We start from the raw sequence: 24,212 nt of genomic DNA, 5'->3' as shown, positions 1-24,212 counted from the left end.
CCCATTAGTTAACTGGTAAGTTCGCCATTATCATAACGAACCACATACAGTTATCAAATAAATATTAGTGCAAAAGCACAACCAGCAATAAAATTTATGGATTTTTATTACTTTTAACTTGTTTTACCTCTACACAAAGAAGATTACTTTTGATTTACATAAATTTCAAGTAGTATCTTCGAAATAATTGTATTTTATAATTATAAAATTTTTATTTTTAATTTTTTCGGTAAATATATCTGATTTTGAATTTTTACCATAAATAGTTCTGCTTTAGAAAAAAAAAGTTATTTACTTAAAATTAAATTTTGCTCTCAAGAAATACCGATGTTTTTCGTGAAGAAAAAGAAATATTTTGCATTAACATCAATTATAAAGCACATTTATTTTTCCAAAAAAATCTCAATTTTGGAATTTTGTTATAAAAATTGTATTTTTTCATTTTATTTTTAATTTTTAGAATTTTTTTTGGAATTTACACCTAAAGCTAAGACAGATTTTCATATATAACTAGGGTATATTACATGATATAGTTATAATTTTATCTCAAAAATTTATACATTCCTTTTAAAAAGGAGTATTTCGATTCAATATCATGCATTCAAAGCATTTGTTAGTCGATGTAACCTAAGACATCAGAATTATAACATTAGTATATTACAAAAGGGCTGTTATAAATGATAATATCAATTTTTTAAAGAGATATTTTCTGATCAAGTTTTTCATGCATAAATTTAGGATATATTATTTGTTATTCACCATATACTATTGAATTTCTGCAGAAATAACTCCTGATACTTCATTATTGTTAAAAAATTGAAACAAAATCTCACAGAATCTGTTGAATAATGATATATTTATGCATTGCTTAAGTTACAAAAATGATGCAGAGCATTGGCATATGCATTATTAACTTATATCATTTAATAAAATTCAAGACAATAATATCACAAAATAGGCAAGACCAATTTTCTTCACATGACATATTTAGTATATGTGGTATATATGCAATCTATATTCTTGAGGATATGGCTTAAATCAGGTCAGTAAAGTATCTGTACTCTTCATATCAATGTGATTTTTAGCGAATTTTTAAACCGTCACTTTGCGAAAAACAATGACCCAAGAATATAAAAAAGGTCAATTTTTTGCAATTCAGCGTCACGATTCACCAACTCTAACTGATATATTTCCAAGATATAGAACAGGAACATCAAATCAGCATTATTTGTACTCAAATGATTTAAATTCAACAGCTGAACCATTAAATTTTCAACCAATGTCAACAATAGACTTTGAAGAACGAGTTGTTTATCGTTCTTCTCCATCAAAAAACAGGAATTCTCCTGTTCCTAACACAAATTCACCGCTTACTTCAAGTAGAGATAAAATAAGTGTTAGAAATACTTCAGTAAGTTACATGAATGAAACTCCAGTTAAAGAAAGCACAATTAAATCTTCATTAAATTCTATTACTCCGCCTTCAGTTGTTTCAGAACAAAGAAGCTCGAAATCTTCATCTTCTCAAATAAGAAATGATACTAAATATGATTCAATCAAAACAGAATCAGTTTCTTCCAAAAAACAATCAAATAATGAAATTCAAAACAATAAGATAGCCAGTAAAGTTGGATCTAGTCCAACATACCAAACTAGTACATCACCAAAGCCGAGTAACTCAATTAGCTCTCCTCCAAAATATAATCAAATTAATTCACCTCCGAAGTACAGTTTCATGAACTCTTCGCCTAAATTATCAACAAACTCACCAACTTATAGCAAATCTACTGCACAAAACTCAATTTCATCAAAGCCAACTTATATTCCTTATCAATCTCCACTTACTAAGTCAGATAAGTATGTTTTAGATGTCAAGGAAGACATTAAGTCTCCACAATCAGGTTCTTATACAAATTCGAGTGATTCAACAAAAACATCACCAATAAATTACCAAAAATACCAGAAAACACCAGCAAAGACTAATTACAATATTTCCAATAGATCTTCTAAGAAATATGAAGTTATTGATGATAAAATAGAAGAAGAAGAGGAATATGATTCAGATCTTCCAATTGAACCAATGCCAAAGCAAGAAGAAACAAAAACAAAGTCACCAATACCAGATAACTATAAGAATATCTCTAATATTAACATTGATGAGTCAGATTATTCAGAATATGATGATTCTGAGAGAGAAGACCAAATTTCAGACGACGAAGAGGAAGAATATGACATAGATGAAACAGTGCAAAGTTTTTTCTCTCCTCTCAAACCTCCATTATCGGAATCCCACAGCGTCCCTCCATCTCCGAAATCTAAGAAGTCAAGTTATGAAGAAATTGATACTGACTCTGATGATGAGCCTAAAAAGAACTTAAGTCCAACAAGAAAATCAATTATTAAACATATCTCAGAAAATTCTGACGATGAACCAGAACAAGTACTAAGTCCAACACAGAAATCAATAATGATTGATGGTGACCACTCCCAAATTTCAGATGATGAAAGCGAAGAAGAAAAAGAATTTCCATCTATAGTAAGTCCAAGGAAATTCAATGAAAGCGCTGAAAGATCTTTTGTTAATGATACTCAGAATGGTTCTGCAATAGGTCTCCCATACTATGATCCTTCTTTATCTGTAATTGACGACGAAATTGAAGAAAAAGTTAAAGAAAAGAGTCCTAAAGAAGACAAAACTTTATCTCCAAAGGTTAAAAGTCCAAGAAAACAATATAGATCTTCTCCATCTGTTCCACAGAAGCCTCAAGAAAAATCTCCAGTTAATAATTCGAAATCTCCAAAGAATATCACTGGTTCAAGCCCTGTAAATGTAACTTACAAGTCACCTGTTACTTCAAATCCTGTTCCTTCTAAGACAGAAACAATTTCTTCAAGAAATAATACTAATCCAGCTAAAGTTGAGAGCAAGGAAATTAAGAAACCTGTTACTACACCTACAGTTGCTAATAATGTCCAATCAAAGAATTATTTATCCAATAATTCTGCAAATGCCAGACAAAACCCTATCCAAAAGGATTTCAGACCAACTAGCAAGCATTTACTTGGTTCTAAACCAATAAAGAACATTAATGACGAAGAAGATGAAAAACCAAGTTATTATTCACTGACAGAAGAAGAATCATACGACAGCCAACCGAATCAAGCCATTAAACAAAAGATTTCTGACTCATATAAGCCAAAGCAGTCGATTTCTGATGAAGAAGAAAGCTTTAATTACGAAGAAGACGATGAAATGCTTCAACCATCCATTTCCAATCACTCATTTGAAGAAGATAAACAATACAATGCTAGAATTGGTCCTGGCAGTGCTATAAGTCAGAATTCTTATTCTTCAATGCAGACAATTGAAGTTAAAGCACGTCCATCTGAAAAACCAAAAGAAAATCCAATAGAATCAAAGAATTCACCACTTGACAACAATGTTAATCCTCTCCAAAAGCTTTTGGGACAAATTAATATTAAATCTGAAGAAAAACCTTCTTCTCAGCCTAAATCATCTGTTCCACAACAAAACAAGCAACAATTCAATAATAATTTCCAACAGAAAGTAAATAATCAGAAAATTATTGAAAATGTTACTCCAATTCAAAAAGAAGAGGACAAATCCCATATTGATAACGAAGAGGAAGAAGATGAATTCTCTATTCCTGACATTGCCAAGAAATATCTCGATAGTAATTCAGATGATTCAGATATTGAACTTCCTCCTGAAGCAATCAAGTATCTAGAAGAAGAAAACACACAAGTTTCACTCTCTGATGACCAAGATATTGAAAATAACTCACCACAAAAGACTACATCAGGAGTTGACATCCAAATTAGATCAAAAATGAATGATGAGAGCATTGAAGACAATGTCAGACCTGTTGTTAGTATCAGTCAATGTTCAAATGTCGGATACAACTCTCAGGCAGTTTCTATTTCAATAAAAGGAGAAGAAGAAGAAATTAATGACGAAGAAGATGGAAATGCTGAAGAATCAGAAGAGGATATTGATATATCCAATATAGAAGAGATATTAAAGAAATATAATGTTGATTTAGAAGAAGAATCACAACCTGATGAATGATTTTTCTTCAAACTTGTATTTAAACTGTTTTTGTTATCATACTGCTATTTTTCTTAGTATTGTTTAATGATGTTGAAGATAATTCCATCAAATACTGAAATCTCAATTCAAATTAACAAATCAAAGATGTTGAGTAATAATGCGCATACTATTAGCAACATATAAACTGAAAATACGAATAAATCCCACGTTGTATTTAAAAGGAAGAGTTTTTTGAGGAAAATTTTTCTTAAAAATTCAGCAAGAATCAATAATTTAATTTGATTTCGATTATCCAAACTTAGTATATTTATGCTATTACAGAATTAAGATTATTAAACCAACTTTCAAAAAAAAATTATCAAAAGTTGCGCATAATGAGTTCAACGAAAGGCAAATATTGCTATCAACGTTCGTATATCAATAAAATAAGAGGAATGTGATGGGGCCATGGAAAATTGAGGGATCTTCGTCATAACCGCCGATCGTCTTTTGTAAACAAATAAATCATAAATATGGGCGTCAGAGCTCCTTATAATGGACTTCTTTACGGTTCAATCGTTTTCATCATCCTTATTGTCCTCACAGCCATTATCCTCGGAATAGTTTTCCGTAAGGGTCAGACCTGCTACGCAATCAACTTTGCTACAATTTTATATGTTATGGCTTGGATCATGTGGATATGCGTATATCTTTGCCAGATGTTCCCATTAATTGTTCCACAGAAGACGAAACCATAAGTTACTTAACTCTCTCTTGTCATATATGATTAAAGATTTTCTATTATTTAAATCAAGCGCAACCTAGCAAAATGCACCGATAAATTCGATTTCAACATCAACTACTTAAATGAAGAAAAATTCATCAAGAAAACATTAAATATTACGATTTTCTTTTTGTAGTTGATGTTTTGATTTCTATTTATCAGCTGCATCTTTTTACATAAGTTTTTTTTTTTTACAAGTCATTTCCTAACTCCTTGATCGAGATAATCTCCAAAACATATGGAAACTCCAAAATGACCATTAATTGGTCAAATGTCCTGGAATGATACTTTTACTGATAAACAATGTTTTGCAAAGGTTTTAGAGGATTTGCTTGGGGAAGATTTCTCCGAAAAAAAAATTGGAATGTTATAATATTTTAAAATAATAATTGTTTATTAGATTTAAAGGACTTTAAATTATTATCGAAAAAAAATCCTAAGTATTTGTTTAGTAATCAAAATTCTAAGTAAAAATATCAATAACGGGAATCAAAAAGTGGGAATACTTTTACTTAGTGGTTGACGATCTTGCCGGTAACAGTTCTAGCGACCTTAACCTTTGGTTCTGGCTTGGCTTCATCGAGGATCTTAAGAAGAAGAGCTGTGCGGTTACGCATCTTCTGGTGAAGGAAGGCCTTTGTGCACTTAATGTGATAGTGAAGATAATCTCTGAACATTGGAACATAGACAGATGTATCCTGGCGCTTACGCTCAGAGAGGGAAGCAGCAAGAAGGCTCATAGAAACATAAGCAAAGAGTGAGCCATCCTTAACTTCTGGGCGGAGATGGAAGGCCTCGAGTTCACCTGGGCATTTATCAGAGAATGCGACAATTGGAGCAGATCGAACACGTGTACGAGCAGCAGCAAGTTCTCCGAAGAAAACGTTACCGATGATGCGATCGCCTGGGTCGTTGAAGCGGATTGTGAAAATGGCAGTAGCGCCCTTTTCAGCTGGGGAAAGGAAAATTGATTCGCCTGTGTGGGCACGGTATGGGATTTCGAATGGGGCGAAGTTCTCCTTAGCATTAACCTTCTTGGCAACCCAAAGGAATGGAGCGCCGAGCATATTTGGCTTGAGGTTAGCAATAAGCTCAATTGTAGCCTTTTGCTCTGCAGCACTCATTTCCCAAAGATTGACAACAACAGCGTGTGTTCTGCCATCTGTTGGAGCGACTTTCCATTTGCCATAAAGCTCTTTGTATCTCTCTTCAGCACCATACTGCTTGATAGCTTCCCAGCATGGAAGCTTCATTTCAACGCGAACTGGATACTTAGCGTTCTCATCCTTGGCGCCCTTTGGTTTTTCAAGACGGATAAGGAAGCTGACGCCATCGAAATCGCAGCATTCGTATGATTCAGAAAGCTTGTCGTTTGGATCAAGGCTGCGTTCAAGTAATGTCTTGACAATGGCGGAGTGGGCTTCAAGAATAATCATTTGTGATGTCACCTTTTTCTTTTTTTTCATTAAAACCGTCAACTAACCAGCACCAGAAATCCCTCCACCCAAAAATTTATCATTCTTTGATGTATACCCCATAGCATCTAAATAATATAAAAATGCTATAAAAGTCCAAAAATTAATCACTTCAAATCTGGACAAAATGTATTTTACTGCCCATATTCAGAACAAAATAAATATATAAACATAAGAGATAGTTTCTAGATAGAAATTGAAAGTCTTATCGAAATAAAAATCATTGTCTAATCAAAATTTGCCCAGGTGAAGCGACAATGCCATATCGTGTCATCATCATTATGATATATTAGTAATAATATATCTTAAAGTACTAATAAATTCATCTGATAACTCATGTTTGTGGACGATTCAAAACAAAAAGGTATATTTGTATTGATTCTCAAAATCATTCCCAAAAATATTGAGCTCCTATATAAAGGGAAATATTGTACTCCAGCCGATACATCTGTTTTGCCTCCTCATATAATATAGCCATTTCAAAATTTCGTTTTTCATCATTGTGGCTTTTAGAGCATTCACCTTATCTGAATGATTGTATAAATGTTTATGCCAAAATTGATGATTTAATAGAGTTGATCTAGTCAGATATATTTTTAAGCCATAACTAGTGAATTTATTATAAGTGAATGAAGTATATTCCATATTAGATAATTTGAAATGTAATCATAAATAAATGGGAATGAAAATATCAATGGAATTGTATCATGAATGTAATTGAGCGTCTTTCTTATTATAGCAGTTATTTTCCGTAAAAAATTAATATTTATGGTTTTAAAAATAAAACAAACAAAAAATAAAAATAATAAAAATGGAATTAGCTCCACACGCATACTCCGCCGGAAACATCTCCTGTTATGATTGTTCCTAAGATTGGATGGACAGATACTGCACAAATATCTGCCTCGTGATCAGAATTGAAAGGTTTTGTTTCTTTGAGTGTATTTTGATCAAGAATCTTTAATGTTTTGTTCTGACCACCGATATAAATATTATTCTTATATACAGCTGCTTGTAAATGATCATATATCATCAGATTTGGAATTGTTTGCTGAATTAATTTTCTCTCAGGCATTCTTTTATCAAAGCTCGAGATATTCTTTGCTCTGCTAATAGTAAATACCAGGTTTTCTGGTTCATTGCTCAATACTTGTACAATTTCAGAACGACAAGCTTGAATTTCTATGGCACACTTATCGCTGAACATATCCCAGTATCTAAGCTTCCCGTCTCTATGTCCGCAAAGTAAAAGATTGCCTTCCATCTGAAGATTCAAAGATTGAGGAGTACTTTGGCATCTAAGAGAAGCTTTTGTAGCCTTTTTGTTAATATCAAAGTTATAGATCATACAGTCTCTTCCAGCTGAGCAAAGAGCATAATCTGATGTAAAAATTGCGTCATTAATTGCATCTTGATGCAAAGACGTAGAAAAGAGCATTGACGATCCTGTACCTTCATATATGGATATATTGTGGTCGAATGACGCTGAAAGTAACTTACTTCCTGTTGGAGAATAATTGACTGCCATAATTCCGTTTTTGGCGGTATAGTAATTTGCTGATATTTCCATTTTATCAAGACGTATAATATGGACGCACCTGTCAGCACCACCAATGGCAGCATATGGATTTGAAGGTGAAAAATCAATGGAATAAATTTGATTTGTAAAATTGAACTTGTTGGTACATTGATCTGTTGATGATGACATATAATTATAAATATCATATGTCTTTCGCTTTTTGGATCGATGAGATTTAAGATTTGCTGGAAAATCATTACTTTGATTTGGAATTTGGAAGCTCCGTACTAGTAAAGAAGAATATGACTTCTTTTTAAGAAGTTCGATTCTATTATTTATACTTTGCATTGAATTTTTACATTTTTGTAGTGTATTTTCATAATCATAGAGCTGTGTTATCAATGAATCTTTGGTTTTTATCTTGTAAACAATAGAATTCGATAAATTTGATAAAATTGCATTTGCAGAATTCAGATTTTCTTGCAATTCATCGTATTCTTTCTGAAGTTTACTATTCTTTAGCAATAAAGAAGATATCTCTGTTGATTTGATTTCAACAAAATCAATTAGTTCTTTAATTTGGGATTCTATATCTTTCAATTTTTTAACTGTATCTTTATGCTCTTTAGAAAGCCTTTTAATATCAGCCTTTAGTGCATTAACGTCCTCTGCTTCTTGATATGGAACAATTTCTTGCTTTAATTTATCTTCAAAACGCGTTTTATCCTTTAATTCAAGTAATTCGAACAAAATCTCGTTTGAGGTTTGACACAACTCGTTAAAGCTTTGATCGGTTTTAGATATCTCATCTCGTTGACGTAAACGAGAAATCAAATCATCCATCAAAGCTAAAATTTATATAAAATTGTAAAGAAAATGCGTAAAAGAACAATGTTTTCGTTAAAGATAGCAGTTCATGTTAATATTTATCTTAAATAAAACAAATAATCTGAATTAATTACAAAATTCAATAATCAATCTTCAACAGGTGGAGTGCCTGGTCTTGGACCGATATAGTAATTTGAATCAGTGTCAACAGGCTGTAAAACTGAGAAACTTGGTACGAGATGTTTATCAATATGAAGAATAGCTCCTTTATTTTGATATTGGTAGCAGTAATTAGGAGCGGAAAAAACAGTAACTATTCCATGAATATCAGGGAACGTGAAATCATACCCGCAGCTCACAGCTTGATGACCTCTTATTATTAGCTCTAGATTGAACTTTTTAAGGAAATTCTGAAGAGGATTAGAGCCAAAAACAAAACTAGTTCCACGAGAATTCTCTTCCCAGCTTCCAGCATCGCAGTCTGGATCAGACCATAATAAATCACAAATAATTCCTGATTCAGGAACTTCATATGGTCTTTCTATTGATTTGATTTGATCTAATGAATCAATATATGGAGAAATTCCTCCATGAACGCAGAAATATTTATCTTCAATAATTGCTACTAAAGGTAAGTAGTTGAAAGTATCACAAAAGAGTTTCCATATGTCTATGCTAAACCTTGTTTCGCATTCTTCTAAGAAACCGAAATATTCATTAGTTGGAGCTGATTCGTGATTTCCACGTAAAATAAAGAAGTTTTCCGGATATTTGATCTTGTAAGCAAAAACTAGGCATACCGTTTCAATGCTATTAAGCCCTCTATCTACGTAATCGCCGAGAAATGTGTAATTTTCTTGAGGTGGTTGGCCTGCAAGACGAAAAATTCGTAATAAATCATGAAATTGTCCATGTATATCCCCACATATTGTCATTGGGGCACGTAGTTCTAGTAGCATGGGTTGGTCGATCAATACCTTTCGAACTTCATCGCATAAGTACCGAATTTCAGCACTATTTATTGATGAATATGTCCCATCAGGTTCATCTTCAATATCCCAGAGCTTCTTGATTATGTTATCTACATTGAACATTCCGAATTTAAAAATTTTGAATAATTCAAAAGAAAATTTAGAGTCTTCCAGAATGGCTAATAGCAACACATCTAAATTCCAAACTATTCAAGATAAAATTAAACGGTCTCTTTTTTTTTATGAAATAAAAATTTTTCAATTTATCTCGATATGAGCAATGGATCAGGCTCGATTATTTCCAGTAAATCATAGAACACTCATAGAAATATATTGTCGCACCCACAAGCAATGCTGAAAACTAAGCCAAGTTTTAGATATTTTGCAAACAAATAAAATGTGGTAATTACTTTTAAAAAATCCAATTTGAAGCTTACTTATTATCTACATGTGTTATCCTTATCACTCAATTTGTTAAAAAAATACATGACTAATTCTATTTTTTTAAATAGCCTGTTCATGATCAAATAATATATATCTATAAAAATTTTATGTAAGAATTAACCTAGTATTTATGCAGTTTGTTCAACAGGAAGTTCAATTTCGCAAACTTGATCAGCTGGCAAAGTTAAATCGGTTGGGCGTTTTCCATAGACGTAGCCAACAGGAGTAAGTCCCCATGGATCTCCATTAGGATAAGCTGGTATTTTAACGTCATTTATCGAAGGCATCAACTCTATAAAGCGAGCTACGAATGGATCGGCTGGATCTTTTTGGCTAACATAAAATTTAATTATTGTCGATATATTTTGATTCGATTGCGTGATTTTTGTAAGAAAATCAGATAATTTCACTTTTATGGAATCGAAATTAAGACCAAATGGATTTTCATTAGTGAGGAGTTCATTCATAAGTTGGGGCAAGACTATTATTGTTAATTCTGTAAAACCGAATGTACTGGAGGAAAATTGTGCTGTATTTTCAGGAGTAAATAAATCCTTAAACTTGGATATTGTTGAGTCAGTTTTTTGTTGATATTCTTGTCTCATTTTTGCCCAATAATTGGTTTTCATAAAATCATAAACAAAAAGAACATATGGCTTTAAAATGTAATCTTCTACTTCCTCTGGATTACCGCGTGGACGTCTTTTTGAAATTTTTGCATTATCAACTCTGTAATTTTCAAATTCGCCAACAGTCCTAAGAAAATTATCTCTGCGGAATTCTATTAGAAATTCTAGAATTGTTAATGTGAAGTACATTGGCTTTGGAAGAGTACTTTTAGTATTTGCTATCTTAAGTTTTTGATAAGCCAAAGCATCTTTTTCTTTAGTGTTGGATAAGATTAAATCAGCAACGTTAAACAGTTCTTCGTTATCCCTAAATCCAAAAGCACCGAACTGGAATTGATCCCAAACATTGAACATTTTTTTTAGCTAAAAATGTGACAGGATATGAAAATTCACATCATAATTTATAAATAAAGGTTCAGTCACTTCCTTCCAACCAAAATATTGGCCCGAAACTCTTGCTAGAGACTATACATAGCGTATATATGAAGAAGAGTGAGTTTGGAGAAATTCGTTTAATACAATCTTGATTTATAATATCCCGACGAAAGATGACTGATAAATGGTATCAAGATTCTGCTTTGCATGATGGAATATTTTATAATAGCAATGAAATAGTAGAATTACTGCTTTCACTTGGTGCAAACATCAATGAAAAAGATAATGAAGGGAGAACACACCTTTTTGAAGCAGTTGATGAAAATAGAAAAGAAGTTGTTAAATTTATTCTTTCACAAGGCGCAAATGTCAATGAAAAACGTGATTATGGAAGAACAACTCTTCAATCATCAGCCGAACAAAATTATAAAGAAATGGTACAACTTATTATCTCACATAGCGCAAATATCAATGAAAAGGATGAAAATAGAAGAGCAGCTCTTCAAGTTACAGAAAAACATTTTGAGAAAGATACTGTTGAGCTTCTTATTTCCCATGACGCAAATATAAATGAAAAAGATGAAGCTGATAAAACAGCTCTTCATGATGCGGTAATTAACAATAATAAGAAATAGTCGAACTTCTTATTTCACATGGGGCAAATATAAATTGAAATCTTATCACAATGTTATTGTTTGATATAACAAACAATAGCAATTACGATGTATTTACGAATACACTTAGATACGATTATCATATTTATTTGTTATTGATGAAATAAAGACATTATTATTTACTTTTAAAAATATAGAAATTCCTAATGTATATATCATTTTTAACATAATATAGGAGACCTTGTGTTGCATGCTAAGTTCGGTCAAAATGTAAACCTCTCAATTTTATCGTCGGGGAAAGTAACTCAATTCCTTCAAAATTATTCTTTAAATATTGAATTTAAAGTTATTTAATTTGGATTATAAATAAATAGGCTAATACAATATTTAAAAATGAGAAAAAATAACTTTTCAAAGAACTTTTCATAATCTCAAAGAAAATTTTTTATTCAATAATTATATAAATTAATTAAGGGTGCCCTATAGACGATAGACCACCCTCAGAAAAGCACTTTTAAGGCTATTATATTGAGAACTAGAATCTGGATAATCCATTCATTCGAGTTCTAATAAGGTTAATTTTGTGATGTTTACATTATCGTTATAGGGCACCCTTAACATTCATAATGGAATTGGATTTTTTTATAAAAAATTGGTCCTACTTAACTTTTTGAGAGAATTTGGCTTTTCATTTTTTATTATGAGTAGACCAACGAGTGCGGGACAAATTTGCCAAGTGTCACTTTTTAATAACCTTAAATTACGCTTTTCTAAATTTTTAAAAAATAACCTTAAATTATATTTGAAGAAATTATGTCTATGATATATGTTTTATGCTAGAATCTTGGAGTTTTCATGCACTACACAAGAGCTCCAAGGTTCCAAGAGTGAATGCTCAATAGCAATTATAGAGATGTACCTTTTCAAAATGACTTTTACTGATTAAATTTAATCAATAGAAGACATTTTGAAAAGGTACCTCTACAATTAGATATACAAGAGATTCAAAGCTTCATTTCAGATAGATGTGAAACTTTGAAACTCTTGGTAGATTTTGAGTGAATGCTGACAATCATCTTTGAGAAGGTTTTCTTAAAGAAAACCTTCTCAAAGAGGTTTCTCAGGAGCCCTGAGGCTCCCTTTCGTAATGATTGGGAGCCTTGGGGCTCCTGAGACGAAGAATGGCTTCGCCGAATCTTTGATCAGCAGAGGCCAAATGAAAAGGCCTCTGCTGATGGATTCTCAGGAGCCCTGAGGCTCCCTTTCGTAATGATTGGGAGCCTTGGGGCTCCTGCAGCAGAGTATCGCTCCGCTCCATTAATTTTTTTTTAAAAAGTGCCGTGTGGCAAATTTGTCCTGTTCCCGTAGACCAACCATTCCTTCTTGGTGGTTAATTCAAACACGCGAAAAACTTGAATCTCGCGAACTCAATTATTTAATTGCGTGTAAGCGAGTTCCATACGAGGATGAAATGAAGTGTGAATTTAGATCAATTTCGAAAAACACACTTAAAGCAGCATACACAAATGCAAATTTAACGCCCCCAAACGTTAAACCTGGTCCGGCACCAGATGATATTACTCCTGAAAATTTGCAATATGTTCTCCAAAAATTTCAGGAATATAAGTGCGGAATCCAAAAGATGTCTTGGCGTTTAAACATGGATCAAAATGTTTATTCAGTTTCCTACAATAAACTCAGAAGAATTTACAGTATTTTGGAGATCAAAGAACCAAAAAGTGACAGGCCCCCTCAAAACTATTATACGCCATATGAAGCAACAAAACCTGATACCATATGGCATGTAGATGTTCATTTTTTATACGGTTCACAGAGGTTACCTGTAGTTAGTATGGCTAAGTCGTGTACTGAGGCACTGCGCGCCTCCGTACACCACTTAACCTTAAATATTTACAAAACCGTTAACGTATATTTTACAACACAAACGACAACACTAACTTAACCTTAAATATTTACAAACCGCCAACCACTAACGACTTCATTAATGTAAAAATAAACGTTCTCACTTACAAAAGTATTGCAACTCCTCCCATTGCTGTGCTTCACATAACAGCTCATAATCTTCTGACTCACTTTCTTCTTCATATAGGTCAAAGTCACTGTCAAAATAAATGTTAGTAAGTTTTGACAAAGCTAATGAAACACGTTTACCGTTTGTATCGTATGCTTGTATAAACTTTCCATTCTTCATTCCTTCATAAACGCTCAAACTAACTTTACCCTTTCTCCCTCGTATCTGATAGAATGTATTTTCACGAGGAACGAAGAACAAATTCTTGAACTCATGACCGTTGTAGTTTGTTATCTCAATAGTTTTCGTCATTTATATAAAAATAAAATAAAAAATAAATGATATCACCACCCTCACACGTATGAAAACATAGCGCAAAAATATATTTAGGGTAGAAGGGTAGATCTAACCTCATTTCTACCCTCATTTCTACCCTGTTGAATTCATTGCTTTATAACTCTCTTCCTTGGTTTCTTTTTAGTTGCTTTCTTCACGTCTGTCTCCAACTTGACTGTCTTTCTTCTTCGTCCGTAATGATACCAGTTACTTCCACCAGTCAATGGGTCAAATGGTCGTTCATAAGGGTTTCCATACATTCCATAGGGACCATACGGAAGAACTACTGGTGGAGAAGAAACATTTTCTTTAGTTCCATCGAATCTATTTAAATGCATTGTTTCACCTTTCATCTGGTCATTAAAGTCTTTTGCGTGTTTTGCAAACTCGTCGTCCTTTCCTAAAGCATTTTCTGACTCAGTCGCAACCAAATTGGATGCTTTATTTATGAGCCCTATTTTATTTAATCTCAACTTCTTTGCAACCCAGCCTCCAATCTTCCCTTTATTTGCATCTAATGTCTTTGAAACCCTTCCTCCACTCATTTTATTTACTGCGTCATAAGCTCCAAGTGCTTTTGCTCCAAATGCTAATGCTTTTGTTCCCATTGCGCCTAAAGCTGCCCAAGCTACCATTTACACCATATTAAAATCATCTCTCTTCAATATTATCTCATAAAAGTTCTCGTTACTGGAGAAAGTCAATGAAACGTAAGCGTTCTCACGGGCTTCGCCCTCACCGCTTTGCGGTCTATCTAACTTATTTCTTATATCATCTATACGCTTCAAAATGTCTGAACAATTGCTAACATCTTCTACAACAGTTATTTCATCATGAATGACCTTCAAGAACAAGCTCATTTAATATGCTATTAAAATCATCTCAATAATGAGTCCATCCTTTCCATCTTTAGGTAGCACAACATCTTTCATGAAGAAGGTTCGACAAGTCTTATGTTAAACTTACTGACAAAGTTTGTTATACTATAATGCTTTGGCGGCGAATACATATAGTTTGAAAGACATAATATAGATTCTTCAGCAAATTCACTTATACTGGATTTTATAACAATGTTCTCACGAGACCAAATACCATCAATTGACAATCTTGTAAGCAATCCTGCTGAACCTTCTACTGTAAACGTCGATGGTAACATTCCACGAAGGTCATCTATTGACATCTTTGAGTCACTGAATTTAAATATTTTCTTAAAACAATCGTCATTATCTAACCATGCAATAGCTTTGAAGTTTTCATTCGAATATACATCTGCTTCATTAAATGTAAAACCTGACTTCTTTGCAGAGATGACTTTAAAATCTATTGAGTTTGTTTCAAAATTATATGCTATGGTAACTTCTGAAGGTAATGGATGCCCTTCCGCAGTCAGTTGTCTCTCACTACCGTTTGAAGTTTTGTATTAAAAACTTTCATGTCATCTCCTGTATCTAAGTTTCAATACACAGCAACAGGAAAACTATCTTGCTTCTTTGTTTCATCATTATACCTCAAAACATTAAAGTTCTTCAATAATATTGTTCTTCCTGCTGGAATACTTCGAACCTGTCTGATTTCAATAGCTTTCTCACCTCCTACATACTCTACCCAGTGTCTTGGATATTCATAAGTATACTGACTTTCTTGAATTTTGGTTGGTTTCATCATAACATGTTCATAGTATATCTTTATACTCTTGTCAGTTAGACTCGGTGCTATGTTCTGAATATTTCTGACTTGCATTTTTAATGGAGATAAAATGAAGCATTTAATACATGACGTAGATGAAGACATGAATGAAACTACAGACAAACTTAACTCTTCTCTTATTCTTCCTTTCAGCAAAGATTATGAATTCTGTTCAAATGGTGTTTATTTCTATTGTGGAAAGATGGGTTCAGGTAAGACATTTAACCTCATTCGTCATATACTCATAACAGAACGTTTAGGAAATGACTCATATTATGACCAAATCATTATATCAGCAACTTCAGACTCTATGGACTCAACAGCGAAAACATTTATGTCAAAAGTTCAAGCCTCTGTCGTTAAAGTTCCAGACAGTGAACTCATTGAATTTCTTCAACGTTACATTCGACGTAAGAGGAAATATTATGCCATCGTTGAATTTATACAGTCAGGAATGCAAAAGACTTCTGAGGAGATGGAAAGAATTATTGACAAACACCACTTACGTCAGTACTCAGGAGTTTACGATATGAAACGACTGACAAACTACATTCTATCAAAACTTTCAAAATACCCCTTCAAAAAGTATCCTTCAAACACTCTGCTCGTTTGTGACGACTTCGCTGGTAAAGGTTTAGTGTCAAAGCCTGACTCACCATTAGCTAACATCATAACTAAAGTCAGACATTACCATTTAACTGTAGCAATACTTATGCAAACATGGAGGTTTTTAGCTTTAAACATAAAACGTCTCATAACTGACTTCGTTATCTTTCAAGGTTTCTCACGCTATGATATTGAACTCATTTGGAAACAGTCAGTATAACATTACCTTTGAAGAAATTTGGAAGCATATAAGTCTCTCATCTCTCCTCGTTCATACCTTGAGATTCATATCATGACTAATACCATTAAAGTCAAAAATATTCCATGGAACGACCAACATTGTTTTAAAGTTTAACCTTCAATTGACTGATGGTAAACAAATTCCATGCATCTCTGTCGCCATTTCTGTTAATATTTTTGCTGTCATTCATATCATCCACTTCCCCATCCGTTAGCTTTTGAGGATATGCGTTAGAATAGCTGTTCTTAAATGAAGGCTTTTCACCTTTGAGAGCATAAAACTCTATAACTTTCTGCATACTTTATGTTTGAACCTCCTGAGCCATCATTGACATAAATTTTATAGGCTTCCACCCTTTGTTCATGTTCCTGCTTCTTCCCTTAGCTCTTTTGTTCAGTAGTTCTACATCTTTATACACAGCTCCTGTCTCAGTGAATTCAACAATATTTTCATTCGTTAGCTTTACATTCAAACCCTTGTCGAGTATATGTTCATTTCATACATAAAAAGGTTTTTATTCTATATGAAATGAGAGCAAATCCATCTTAGCTGGTGCCGTTAATGTTCCAATTGAACCAACATCAAATGTTGACTCACGAACGACAAACAATATTGTCATAAAGAACTATAGTTCAGAGTGTTTGAAAGAGCCAGAACCAGAACTTAAGTCGGTGAATTTAAACTCAGCTTCAAACGCTAACGCTACATCAGATGTTAAGTTAGAGTATCCACCACTGGACCAAATTCTTTCAAGAGAAGCCAACGACAACCCTTACACAAATGTTCAAACAAATCCTTCAGATAACGTAGACCATTACCTTCTTCAGTTATACCAAACAATTTTACTCAAAGACGATAAGAAGCTTTTGACAAATCTTATAAGCAAGAACCAAATAATTCTAACAAAGGAGGACCTTGAAAATGTTATCTCACGAATAACAGGGAAACAATGTGTCATTGACTATCTCGACCCTGAAATCGAATGCTGTGGTCAAACTCCACTATTCATGAAAATAGGTAACATCCGCATCATTGAAACACCAGGAACTACAGGAGTTGAGTTTAAGTATAAATATTCGAACGAGTATACAAAACTTTCAACAGAATATAAACTTTGCTTGAAATATGTTTAGTAAATTAAAGCAATTTGTAATATCTATCCAAAACTTCTTCAACAGTATCGAACTCATCTTCATAATGCAAACCTAATCTTATTGACTTGGTGCAGTTTTCACTAACACAATATTTTTCTGTTCTCTTGACTGACATAACTAACTCATTTGTTTCATCAAACAGCAACAACCAAAGTTCATGACCTAATACATAACATTCATACTTTATATTTTTAGCTCTGAGTTCTCTTGTAAGCTGTTGCATTTAATATTTTCTAAAAAGTCAACTTCAACAGTCATTCGCACTGGTGCCTTCAGTTTTACAGGCTCTCTTTGAAAGTCAACAAGTCTGAATTGCATGTCTTTCAAATTATGAGGACTAATGCGAACCCATTTACCTAAATGAGTTGCTATGACAGAACGTTTGAATGAACATTGAATTGACTGCATAACAGAAGGATTTATATTCTACTGAACCTTTACTATTAACTCCTGAAATGCCTGTGACATTAGCTATTTTAGACTCAATGTACAAACAATTACCATAACATACGTATGGAACAGATTTCATCTCAATCGTTTTGTCAACACTTTTCAAGGAAATGTCATATGGTATGCTCCTAAAAGAAGTTGAACTCTATGACTCATTCGTGTTATCTTGAACTCTTTCTTGCCTACTGAACTTCAATGTTCCCTCAGAAGAGAGTTCGACATCTATGTTGTCAATAGTTTCTTCATTTATGAGAGTATCTATGACTCCAGCAATTTTATCTATTCTATACTCTGCTCTGTTAGGAAATGTTATAAAACTTCTTTTGTCATCTATTTCAATCTCTATGAAATCTGTTTCATCTGTATGACAAAAGTTGCGATAGTATTGAAGTCAACAACTCTGAAAGCAAGTGCTTCATTCTGAAGACCTAAGTTTGTTTGAAGCTTTACTGTTCCATATTCGTTTGGGTCTGTACTTTGCAAATAGAACAACATTTTATTCTCATTAAAATATGACTATTGCTGCATATGCGTATGAAACAAATGAAGCAAGAAGAGCACATGAACTAGTAAACGAAAACTCAACTTTAACCATTGAAGGCAATGATTTAGTCATTGACGATGGAAAAACTAAAAAAGTCATTGATTTCGATACTTTTAACACTTATGACCCATTCATTACAACAAGCAAGGTTCCTATCATAAATGATGGAACGGTGCAATATATAAATTCTACAGTAGATGCCTCATTAGTGAAAGTACTGAATGTTCTCATTGAATTGTTAAAGAGCTTTCGATTTGACGACAACATTAAATGCCTAAAGAATTTAGTCATGAATGAGAAACAAATTCTCGGCGTTGCTGGTAGCAGTAATGATGTACACCTTATGACATTAGAATATTATAACGAACATAAAGATGAACTGAAAGGAGAGAAGGGTGACACCGGACCACAAGGACCACAAGGAATACAAGGAATACAAGGAATACAAGGACCTCAAGGCGAAAACGGTTTGGATGGAAAGGATGGAAAGGATGGAAAAACTGCTAAATCATGGATATGGGACCTTATAAATACTGGTTTAACAGCTGCTTCATATGGAGTTCTTCAATACCAAATCGGAAAGATATGGGCAGTACTTGGTGAAGAAGCTTTAGATGACGTTAAAAATGCTTTGAACTTCATTTCAAATGGTTCGGATACTATTAAAACTTTATCTGGTTGGATGCAAGAAACAAGGAGTCAAATAGATACTGTAAGACGTATAGCAAACAATGCACGTACTGGATTGGATACTTTACGAGAAGCACAAAATACACTAAAGGAAGCAAATGATATTCTTGGCTCAGTATCAGACATGCATGAAGATTGGCTTAAAGGTATTGACAAATCTTTAAAAAATCACAGTCAGTCTATTGCTGACTACAAGAAAAGTATAGATTTTTTACATAGTGCTATGGACGTACATGATGGAAGCATAAGGAACTTACTTAATGCTAACAATAACTTACCAGGAACTATTAAAGCATTTATAAAGTCCTTTGTAAAACCTGGTGCTCTAACATTTAGGTCTTTGAGAGCAAGAGCATTGAAGTCAAGAGATGCAGAAACTCCAACAGAAACTCCAGAAGGAACTGAAACAACAGAAACTCCAACAGAAACTCCAGAAGGAACTGAAACAACAGAAACTCCAGAAGAACCACCAAAACCAACAGCTAATGAAATATTGTTCGAATATTTTCCAAGGTACTCTGTTCTCATTGCATACATTCAAGAAATACTTAAGAAAGCAGACTTGACTTTAGGAGATGATGAAAGTTCTGTATATCTTTCGTTCCAGTTTCAAATAGCAGAACTTTTGAGACAGATATGCTTAATGTATGACAACATCTCTGATTTCACAAGATATGATGACGACCATGATCCCGAACACGGTGAAGAAGAAGTTTTACAAACATCCATTAAGACAGGAAAGGTTTTAACTCAAAGTCTCATTATTGACACTAAAGATGGCGAAGTGGACGTTCTTCAAGAGCTGAAGAAAAATACTTCTTCGGGAGGTGGTGGTAGGCATGAACTTGAAATAAATGAGATAGAAGAGAAATTAGCCGAAAAAGCAGATAAAAACCACGTTCATTATATAACTTCAGACGAACAGATTATAACAGACTACCATGGATATTTAACACGAAGTGATGAAGCGAAGACAAAAAATGTTAATGAAAGAAGATATAAATACATTCGTGCTAAAGGTTATGACATAAGCTGTACTGTACAGTATGATGTAGCTAAAGCACCAGAAGCATTTGGTTATACCGGTGAAATTTATGCCTCTACTTTCAATGGTAACGGTGTATTAGTTGAACCAAGATTTACATTGAGAGTTAAGCAAAAATAACGTTTGAAGATGCTATTAAAAGTAAAGCTGACAAAGATGAACTCGAAGCAATGAACAAAGTTTTGAAATCTCATAAACACAACATCTCCGATATAAATGAACTTCAAGCTACATTAGACAGTAAAGCCGACAAGAACCATACACATAAATCCTTCACTACTGTTAGAGCAGACGACATAATATTGAACTTTGACCTTGGTTCAAGTGCACCATTAAAATCCAAGTACAAGCGTAAAAGATACTCTTAACAATTTAGATAAGAGTTGCAGGAATATCGAAGATCATGCCAGAAACTTTGAAGCATATGAACTACCAACAATGTTAGATAAGAAAGCCGACAAGAACCATACACATAAATCCTTCACTACTGTTAGAGCAGACGACATAATATTGAACTTTGACCTTGGTTCAAGTGCACCATTAGAAAATCCAAGTACAAGCGTAAAAGATACTCTTAACAATTTAGATAAGAGTTGCAGGAATATCGAAGATCATGCCAGAAACTTTGAAGCATATGAACTACCAACAATGTTAGATAAGAAAGCAGACAAAACAGAGCTTCAAACATTAAAGACAGAAATACTTCAAACATTATATCCTATAGGCTCTATTTATACGTCAATGAATTCAACAAATCCAGAAACAGTTTTAGGTTTTGGTATGTGGGAGCAGATTGTAGATAAATTCTTATACTGTGCGAACTCTTCAAAGCAAACAGGTGGTTCGAAGAAAATTAAAGAAGCAAACCTTCCACCGCACACTCATACAGGAACTACAAACACAACAGGTAGTCATTCACATTCAATAACAAAAAGAGGTTATACAAATCTTGCAGCAGGTTCGGATAGACAGGGAATGCATAGATATGATATTTCAAGTGACCCAGTAGATTCAAGCACAGGTATTTTCTGTGGAACCACAGGAAATCATTCACACACTTTCACAACAAATCCAACAGGCTCGGGTGAAGATTATATGCCACCATTTGTGACTATATTCGCATGGTACCGCGTTCAATGAACGCGCTTGAGCCTGCTTTGCGGACTTACCGTCTTGAATAAAATCTTTAACTTTACATAAATGAGCTTGAAAGAAGTATTCGAACAACATCCATGGAGGTCATTTAAGAAGTTCAATGAAGCTGCAAAGAGTTGGGGATTTACTAACAGAGCTGAAGTGAAAAGGTTCTTTGACAAAAATGTTGTACATCAAACAAAAATAAACCCTTACGACTACTTTTTACCAATTTACTCCAACACTCCTGACGCATACCAATTTGACACTCTCATTCAAAGCAGAAAAGGAGGACATAAACCATTCCTCATCTTCATAAATGTTAACACTCGCAAAGCATATGCATATCCAATGAGGAACAAAGGAACTCGTGAAGTGTTAAGAGTTTTACAAAAGTTTGTAGCAGAACATAGCCCAAGTACTTTAACATCAGACCAAGACAGTGCATACCTCAGCAACGAAATCACAGAATTTCTCATTAAGCATAACATAACTCACTACACTACTGAAGACCATAACCATAACATACTCGGCATCATAAACCGCTTCATAAGGACTCTCAGAGATTTAAACCAAGAGCGAGACTTTACCGAAGAAACAATGAAACATTTTCTCGAAGTATATAATTCCTCAACACATTCTACAACAGGACATACACCAAATTCAATGACACAACAACAAGAAGAAAAGTATATACAAAAGAAACGAAGTCAAACACAAAATATCAGAAATTCAACACAATTTACCCTCATTCCTGGTACAAAAGTTCGTGTAGTTCTTGACGACAAACCGTTGACAAAGAAACGTTTAAGGTTAAGTAGAAATTATTATATAGTAGACTCTACGCAAGGTAATGGATATCTTATAAAAGCTGCTGACGACTCCATAGCGTTTTACCCTCGTCATAAATTAGTTGAAAGTAGTAATGGCAAACTTGCTGAAACCATTGACGAAGCAAAGCGAGGAGTGGTTATTGAAATACTTGGCTATAACATAAACGATGACACTTATAAAGTAAGATATGAAGGAGGCGTTGAAGATGTTATACCATCTAAGAACTTGAGAGAGTCGAAGCCAACACATCTGGGTCCATTAGAGCGGGAGTACTGGAAAGACAAAAATATGCCAGAAAGAATAAGAAAATTCTTCTAAACTTTTTCATTAGATGTAAATCAGACATGAATGAGAACAGTCATGATATCATTAATGGTACCATTTATTTTAACATAAAGACGCAAAGCGGCGAGGACGAAGTCCATGACCAAAAATAATGTTTAGGGTAGATGGTTAGATCTACCCTCATTTCTACCCTCATTTCTAACCTCATTTTTTGTATTTGACGGGAATTAATTCTTGATTTCAGGGATTTTTTGACGAAGTGCAAATCTTCACTTCGTCAAAAATAACAGTTATCTACCCTCATTTTTTGTATTTGACGGGAATTAATTCTTGATTTCAGGGATTTTTTGACGAAGTGCAAATCTTCACTTCGTCAAAAATAACAGTTATCTACCCTCATTTCTACCCTCAGCCGCTAAGCGGTGAGACCCAAAGGGTCTTGAATTTTCATGAATTTCCTTAAGATGAAAAAAATAAAGTTAGTTTTATTTTTATTTATTTTTTTATTTTGTATAAAAGATATGATTTCAACAATCGGCACAACAACAATTCAAACAACAGCACCAAATTCGTTAGTCATGAATCCAACATCTATGTTAGTAGAGATGAAAAGCTTTATTCCTTCTTCATATACTTTTGAAACAAAAATCCAGAAGATAAAGCAAGAACTTTTAACAAGTAATTTAGACTGTACCGCACAGGATGAAGAAAATGAAGAATATCTTTATGACATGCAGGACATTATTGACCATTTACCCAAATTGCCTGAAATCCAACAACAAAAGCTCACTATTCATGAATTCGATGAAATAGAAGTGAAACCAACTGACTCAGTAGAAATAAAGAAGTTCATACGTAAAGTAAATTATGAGTTTCTAGGATATCATTGCAACCATAAAGTTATGGACAAAGATTGCGACATGGTATATAAGAACATCTCTGACATATATAAATCCGAAGAATTTAAGACATACGACAACTTTGTTTCATTAGTTGCAGAATGTGTATGGCAGATAAGAGATAAAGATAGAAGAGGTAAGGTATGGAATGAACAGATAAAACCAACTGCTTTTGAGTTAAAGAAAACCATTGACGCCTTAGTTGTTCTAGCAGGTCAAATTTCAATGTATAACGCAAAAATGAATCCACAATGTTCTAAATGTAAAGCAGCAATGAGGAAATATAACTACTCCGTCAAAGAGATAGAACGTATGAGAAACGACTATGCTGACTTAAAGAAAGAAGTAGAGAAACCAGCAGAAGATAAAATGGACATGTTAGCATTTCTGAACAAAAACTATCCAACTGCTGACGATTTCCTATTATCTGACGTCAAGAAGAAGTATAAAGAAACCTTCGGCATTGTTAAAACATTCGATGTACTAAAAGAAGAAATAGAAGCTACAAAACTGTTTAGAATCTCACGAATTCATAACGTATATCATGTAAAATGTTTATAAAATAACTGGGGTAGAAATGAGGGTA

The 24,212-nt window shown here is 33.5% G+C and overlaps 11 protein-coding genes and 4 pseudogenes across 15 annotated transcripts, besides 7 other annotated features; 8 read left to right on the top strand and 7 right to left on the bottom strand.

Moving 5' to 3' along the window:
• Nucleotides 1–1,098: 1,098 nt before the first annotated feature.
• Nucleotides 1,099–4,124, top strand: TVAGG3_0334570 (uncharacterized protein; the record flags this gene model as incomplete). The annotated part of the gene is made up of 1 exon (XM_001318126.2): nucleotides 1,118–4,090. One exon carries the CDS (start codon nucleotides 1,118–1,120, stop codon nucleotides 4,088–4,090), a length of 2,973 nt encoding a protein of 990 aa, XP_001318161.1.
• A 449-nt stretch (nucleotides 4,125–4,573) lies between these two features.
• On the top strand, nucleotides 4,574–4,861 carry TVAGG3_0334560 (ATP synthase subunit H family; the record flags this gene model as incomplete). Its single annotated transcript, XM_001318125.2, has 1 exon — nucleotides 4,585–4,809. One exon carries the CDS (start codon nucleotides 4,585–4,587, stop codon nucleotides 4,807–4,809), a length of 225 nt encoding a protein of 74 aa, XP_001318160.1.
• A 398-nt stretch (nucleotides 4,862–5,259) lies between these two features.
• Nucleotides 5,260–6,858, bottom strand: TVAGG3_0334550 (Arp2/3 complex-mediated actin nucleation; the record flags this gene model as incomplete). Its single annotated transcript, XM_001318124.2, has 1 exon — nucleotides 5,348–6,271. One exon carries the CDS (start codon nucleotides 6,269–6,271, stop codon nucleotides 5,348–5,350), a length of 924 nt encoding a protein of 307 aa, XP_001318159.1.
• Nucleotides 6,859–7,127: 269 nt separating this feature from the next.
• Nucleotides 7,128–8,672, bottom strand: TVAGG3_0334540 (negative stranded viral RNA replication; the record flags this gene model as incomplete). Its single annotated transcript, XM_001318123.1, has 1 exon — nucleotides 7,128–8,672. The coding sequence occupies one exon, from the start codon at nucleotides 8,670–8,672 to the stop codon at nucleotides 7,128–7,130; it is 1,545 nt and encodes a 514-aa protein (XP_001318158.1).
• Nucleotides 8,673–8,729: 57 nt separating this feature from the next.
• TVAGG3_0334530 (protein phosphatase 2A family, catalytic domain family) lies at nucleotides 8,730–9,751 on the bottom strand (the record flags this gene model as incomplete). Its single annotated transcript, XM_001318122.2, has 1 exon — nucleotides 8,804–9,751. The coding sequence occupies one exon, from the start codon at nucleotides 9,749–9,751 to the stop codon at nucleotides 8,804–8,806; it is 948 nt and encodes a 315-aa protein (XP_001318157.1).
• A 401-nt stretch (nucleotides 9,752–10,152) lies between these two features.
• TVAGG3_0334520 (uncharacterized protein) lies at nucleotides 10,153–11,070 on the bottom strand (the record flags this gene model as incomplete). Its single annotated transcript, XM_001318121.1, has 1 exon — nucleotides 10,201–11,055. One exon carries the CDS (start codon nucleotides 11,053–11,055, stop codon nucleotides 10,201–10,203), a length of 855 nt encoding a protein of 284 aa, XP_001318156.1.
• A 15-nt stretch (nucleotides 11,071–11,085) lies between these two features.
• TVAGG3_0334510 (cyclin-dependent kinase inhibitor 2C-related family) lies at nucleotides 11,086–11,985 on the top strand (the record flags this gene model as incomplete). The annotated part of the gene is made up of 1 exon (XM_001318120.1): nucleotides 11,250–11,711. One exon carries the CDS (start codon nucleotides 11,250–11,252, stop codon nucleotides 11,709–11,711), a length of 462 nt encoding a protein of 153 aa, XP_001318155.1.
• A 178-nt stretch (nucleotides 11,986–12,163) lies between these two features.
• Nucleotides 12,164–12,198: a terminal%2Cinverted (terminal inverted repeat of Kolobok-5_TV transposon ID:TVAGG3_0334500).
• Nucleotides 12,164–12,303: a mobile genetic element.
• A 101-nt stretch (nucleotides 12,304–12,404) lies between these two features.
• Nucleotides 12,405–12,433: a terminal%2Cinverted (terminal inverted repeat of MuDR-4N1_TV transposon ID:TVAGG3_0334480).
• Nucleotides 12,405–13,054: a mobile genetic element.
• Nucleotides 13,021–13,054: a terminal%2Cinverted (terminal inverted repeat of MuDR-4N1_TV transposon ID:TVAGG3_0334480).
• Nucleotides 13,055–13,600: 546 nt separating this feature from the next.
• Nucleotides 13,601–24,212: part of a mobile genetic element that runs on past the window's edge.
• Nucleotides 13,714–14,034, bottom strand: TVAGG3_0334470 (uncharacterized protein; the record flags this gene model as incomplete). Its single annotated transcript, XM_001318119.1, has 1 exon — nucleotides 13,714–14,034. One exon carries the CDS (start codon nucleotides 14,032–14,034, stop codon nucleotides 13,714–13,716), a length of 321 nt encoding a protein of 106 aa, XP_001318154.1.
• Nucleotides 14,035–14,165: a terminal%2Cinverted (terminal inverted repeat of Maverick-1B transposon ID:TVAGG3_0334310).
• Nucleotides 14,166–14,693, bottom strand: TVAGG3_0334460 (protein of unknown function, DUF4107 family; the record flags this gene model as incomplete). The annotated part of the gene is made up of 1 exon (XM_001318118.1): nucleotides 14,166–14,693. One exon carries the CDS (start codon nucleotides 14,691–14,693, stop codon nucleotides 14,166–14,168), a length of 528 nt encoding a protein of 175 aa, XP_001318153.1.
• Nucleotides 14,922–15,849, bottom strand: TVAGG3_0334450 (annotated as a pseudogene). Its single transcript has one exon. A coding segment is annotated over exon 1 (928 nt).
• On the top strand, nucleotides 17,120–17,732 carry TVAGG3_0334440 (annotated as a pseudogene). The gene has a single exon. A coding segment is annotated over exon 1 (613 nt).
• On the top strand, nucleotides 19,422–20,620 carry TVAGG3_0334430 (annotated as a pseudogene). The gene has a single exon. A coding segment is annotated over exon 1 (1,199 nt).
• TVAGG3_0334420 lies at nucleotides 20,741–21,374 on the top strand (annotated as a pseudogene). The gene has a single exon. A coding segment is annotated over exon 1 (634 nt).
• Nucleotides 22,209–22,760, top strand: TVAGG3_0334410 (integrase core domain containing protein family; the record flags this gene model as incomplete). Its single annotated transcript, XM_051230586.1, has 1 exon — nucleotides 22,209–22,760. One exon carries the CDS (start codon nucleotides 22,209–22,211, stop codon nucleotides 22,758–22,760), a length of 552 nt encoding a protein of 183 aa, XP_051100316.1.
• TVAGG3_0334400 (organellar and viral DNA polymerase type B) lies at nucleotides 23,249–24,187 on the top strand (the record flags this gene model as incomplete). Its single annotated transcript, XM_001304010.1, has 1 exon — nucleotides 23,249–24,187. One exon carries the CDS (start codon nucleotides 23,249–23,251, stop codon nucleotides 24,185–24,187), a length of 939 nt encoding a protein of 312 aa, XP_001304011.1.

This window comes from Trichomonas vaginalis, chromosome V (assembly GCF_026262505.1).
Source record: "Trichomonas vaginalis G3 chromosome V, whole genome shotgun sequence".
Lineage (NCBI taxonomy): Eukaryota > Parabasalia > Trichomonadida > Trichomonadidae > Trichomonas > Trichomonas vaginalis.
The sequence above is the reverse complement of the archived record's forward strand: the minus strand, read 5'-3'. Positions and strand labels throughout refer to the sequence as shown.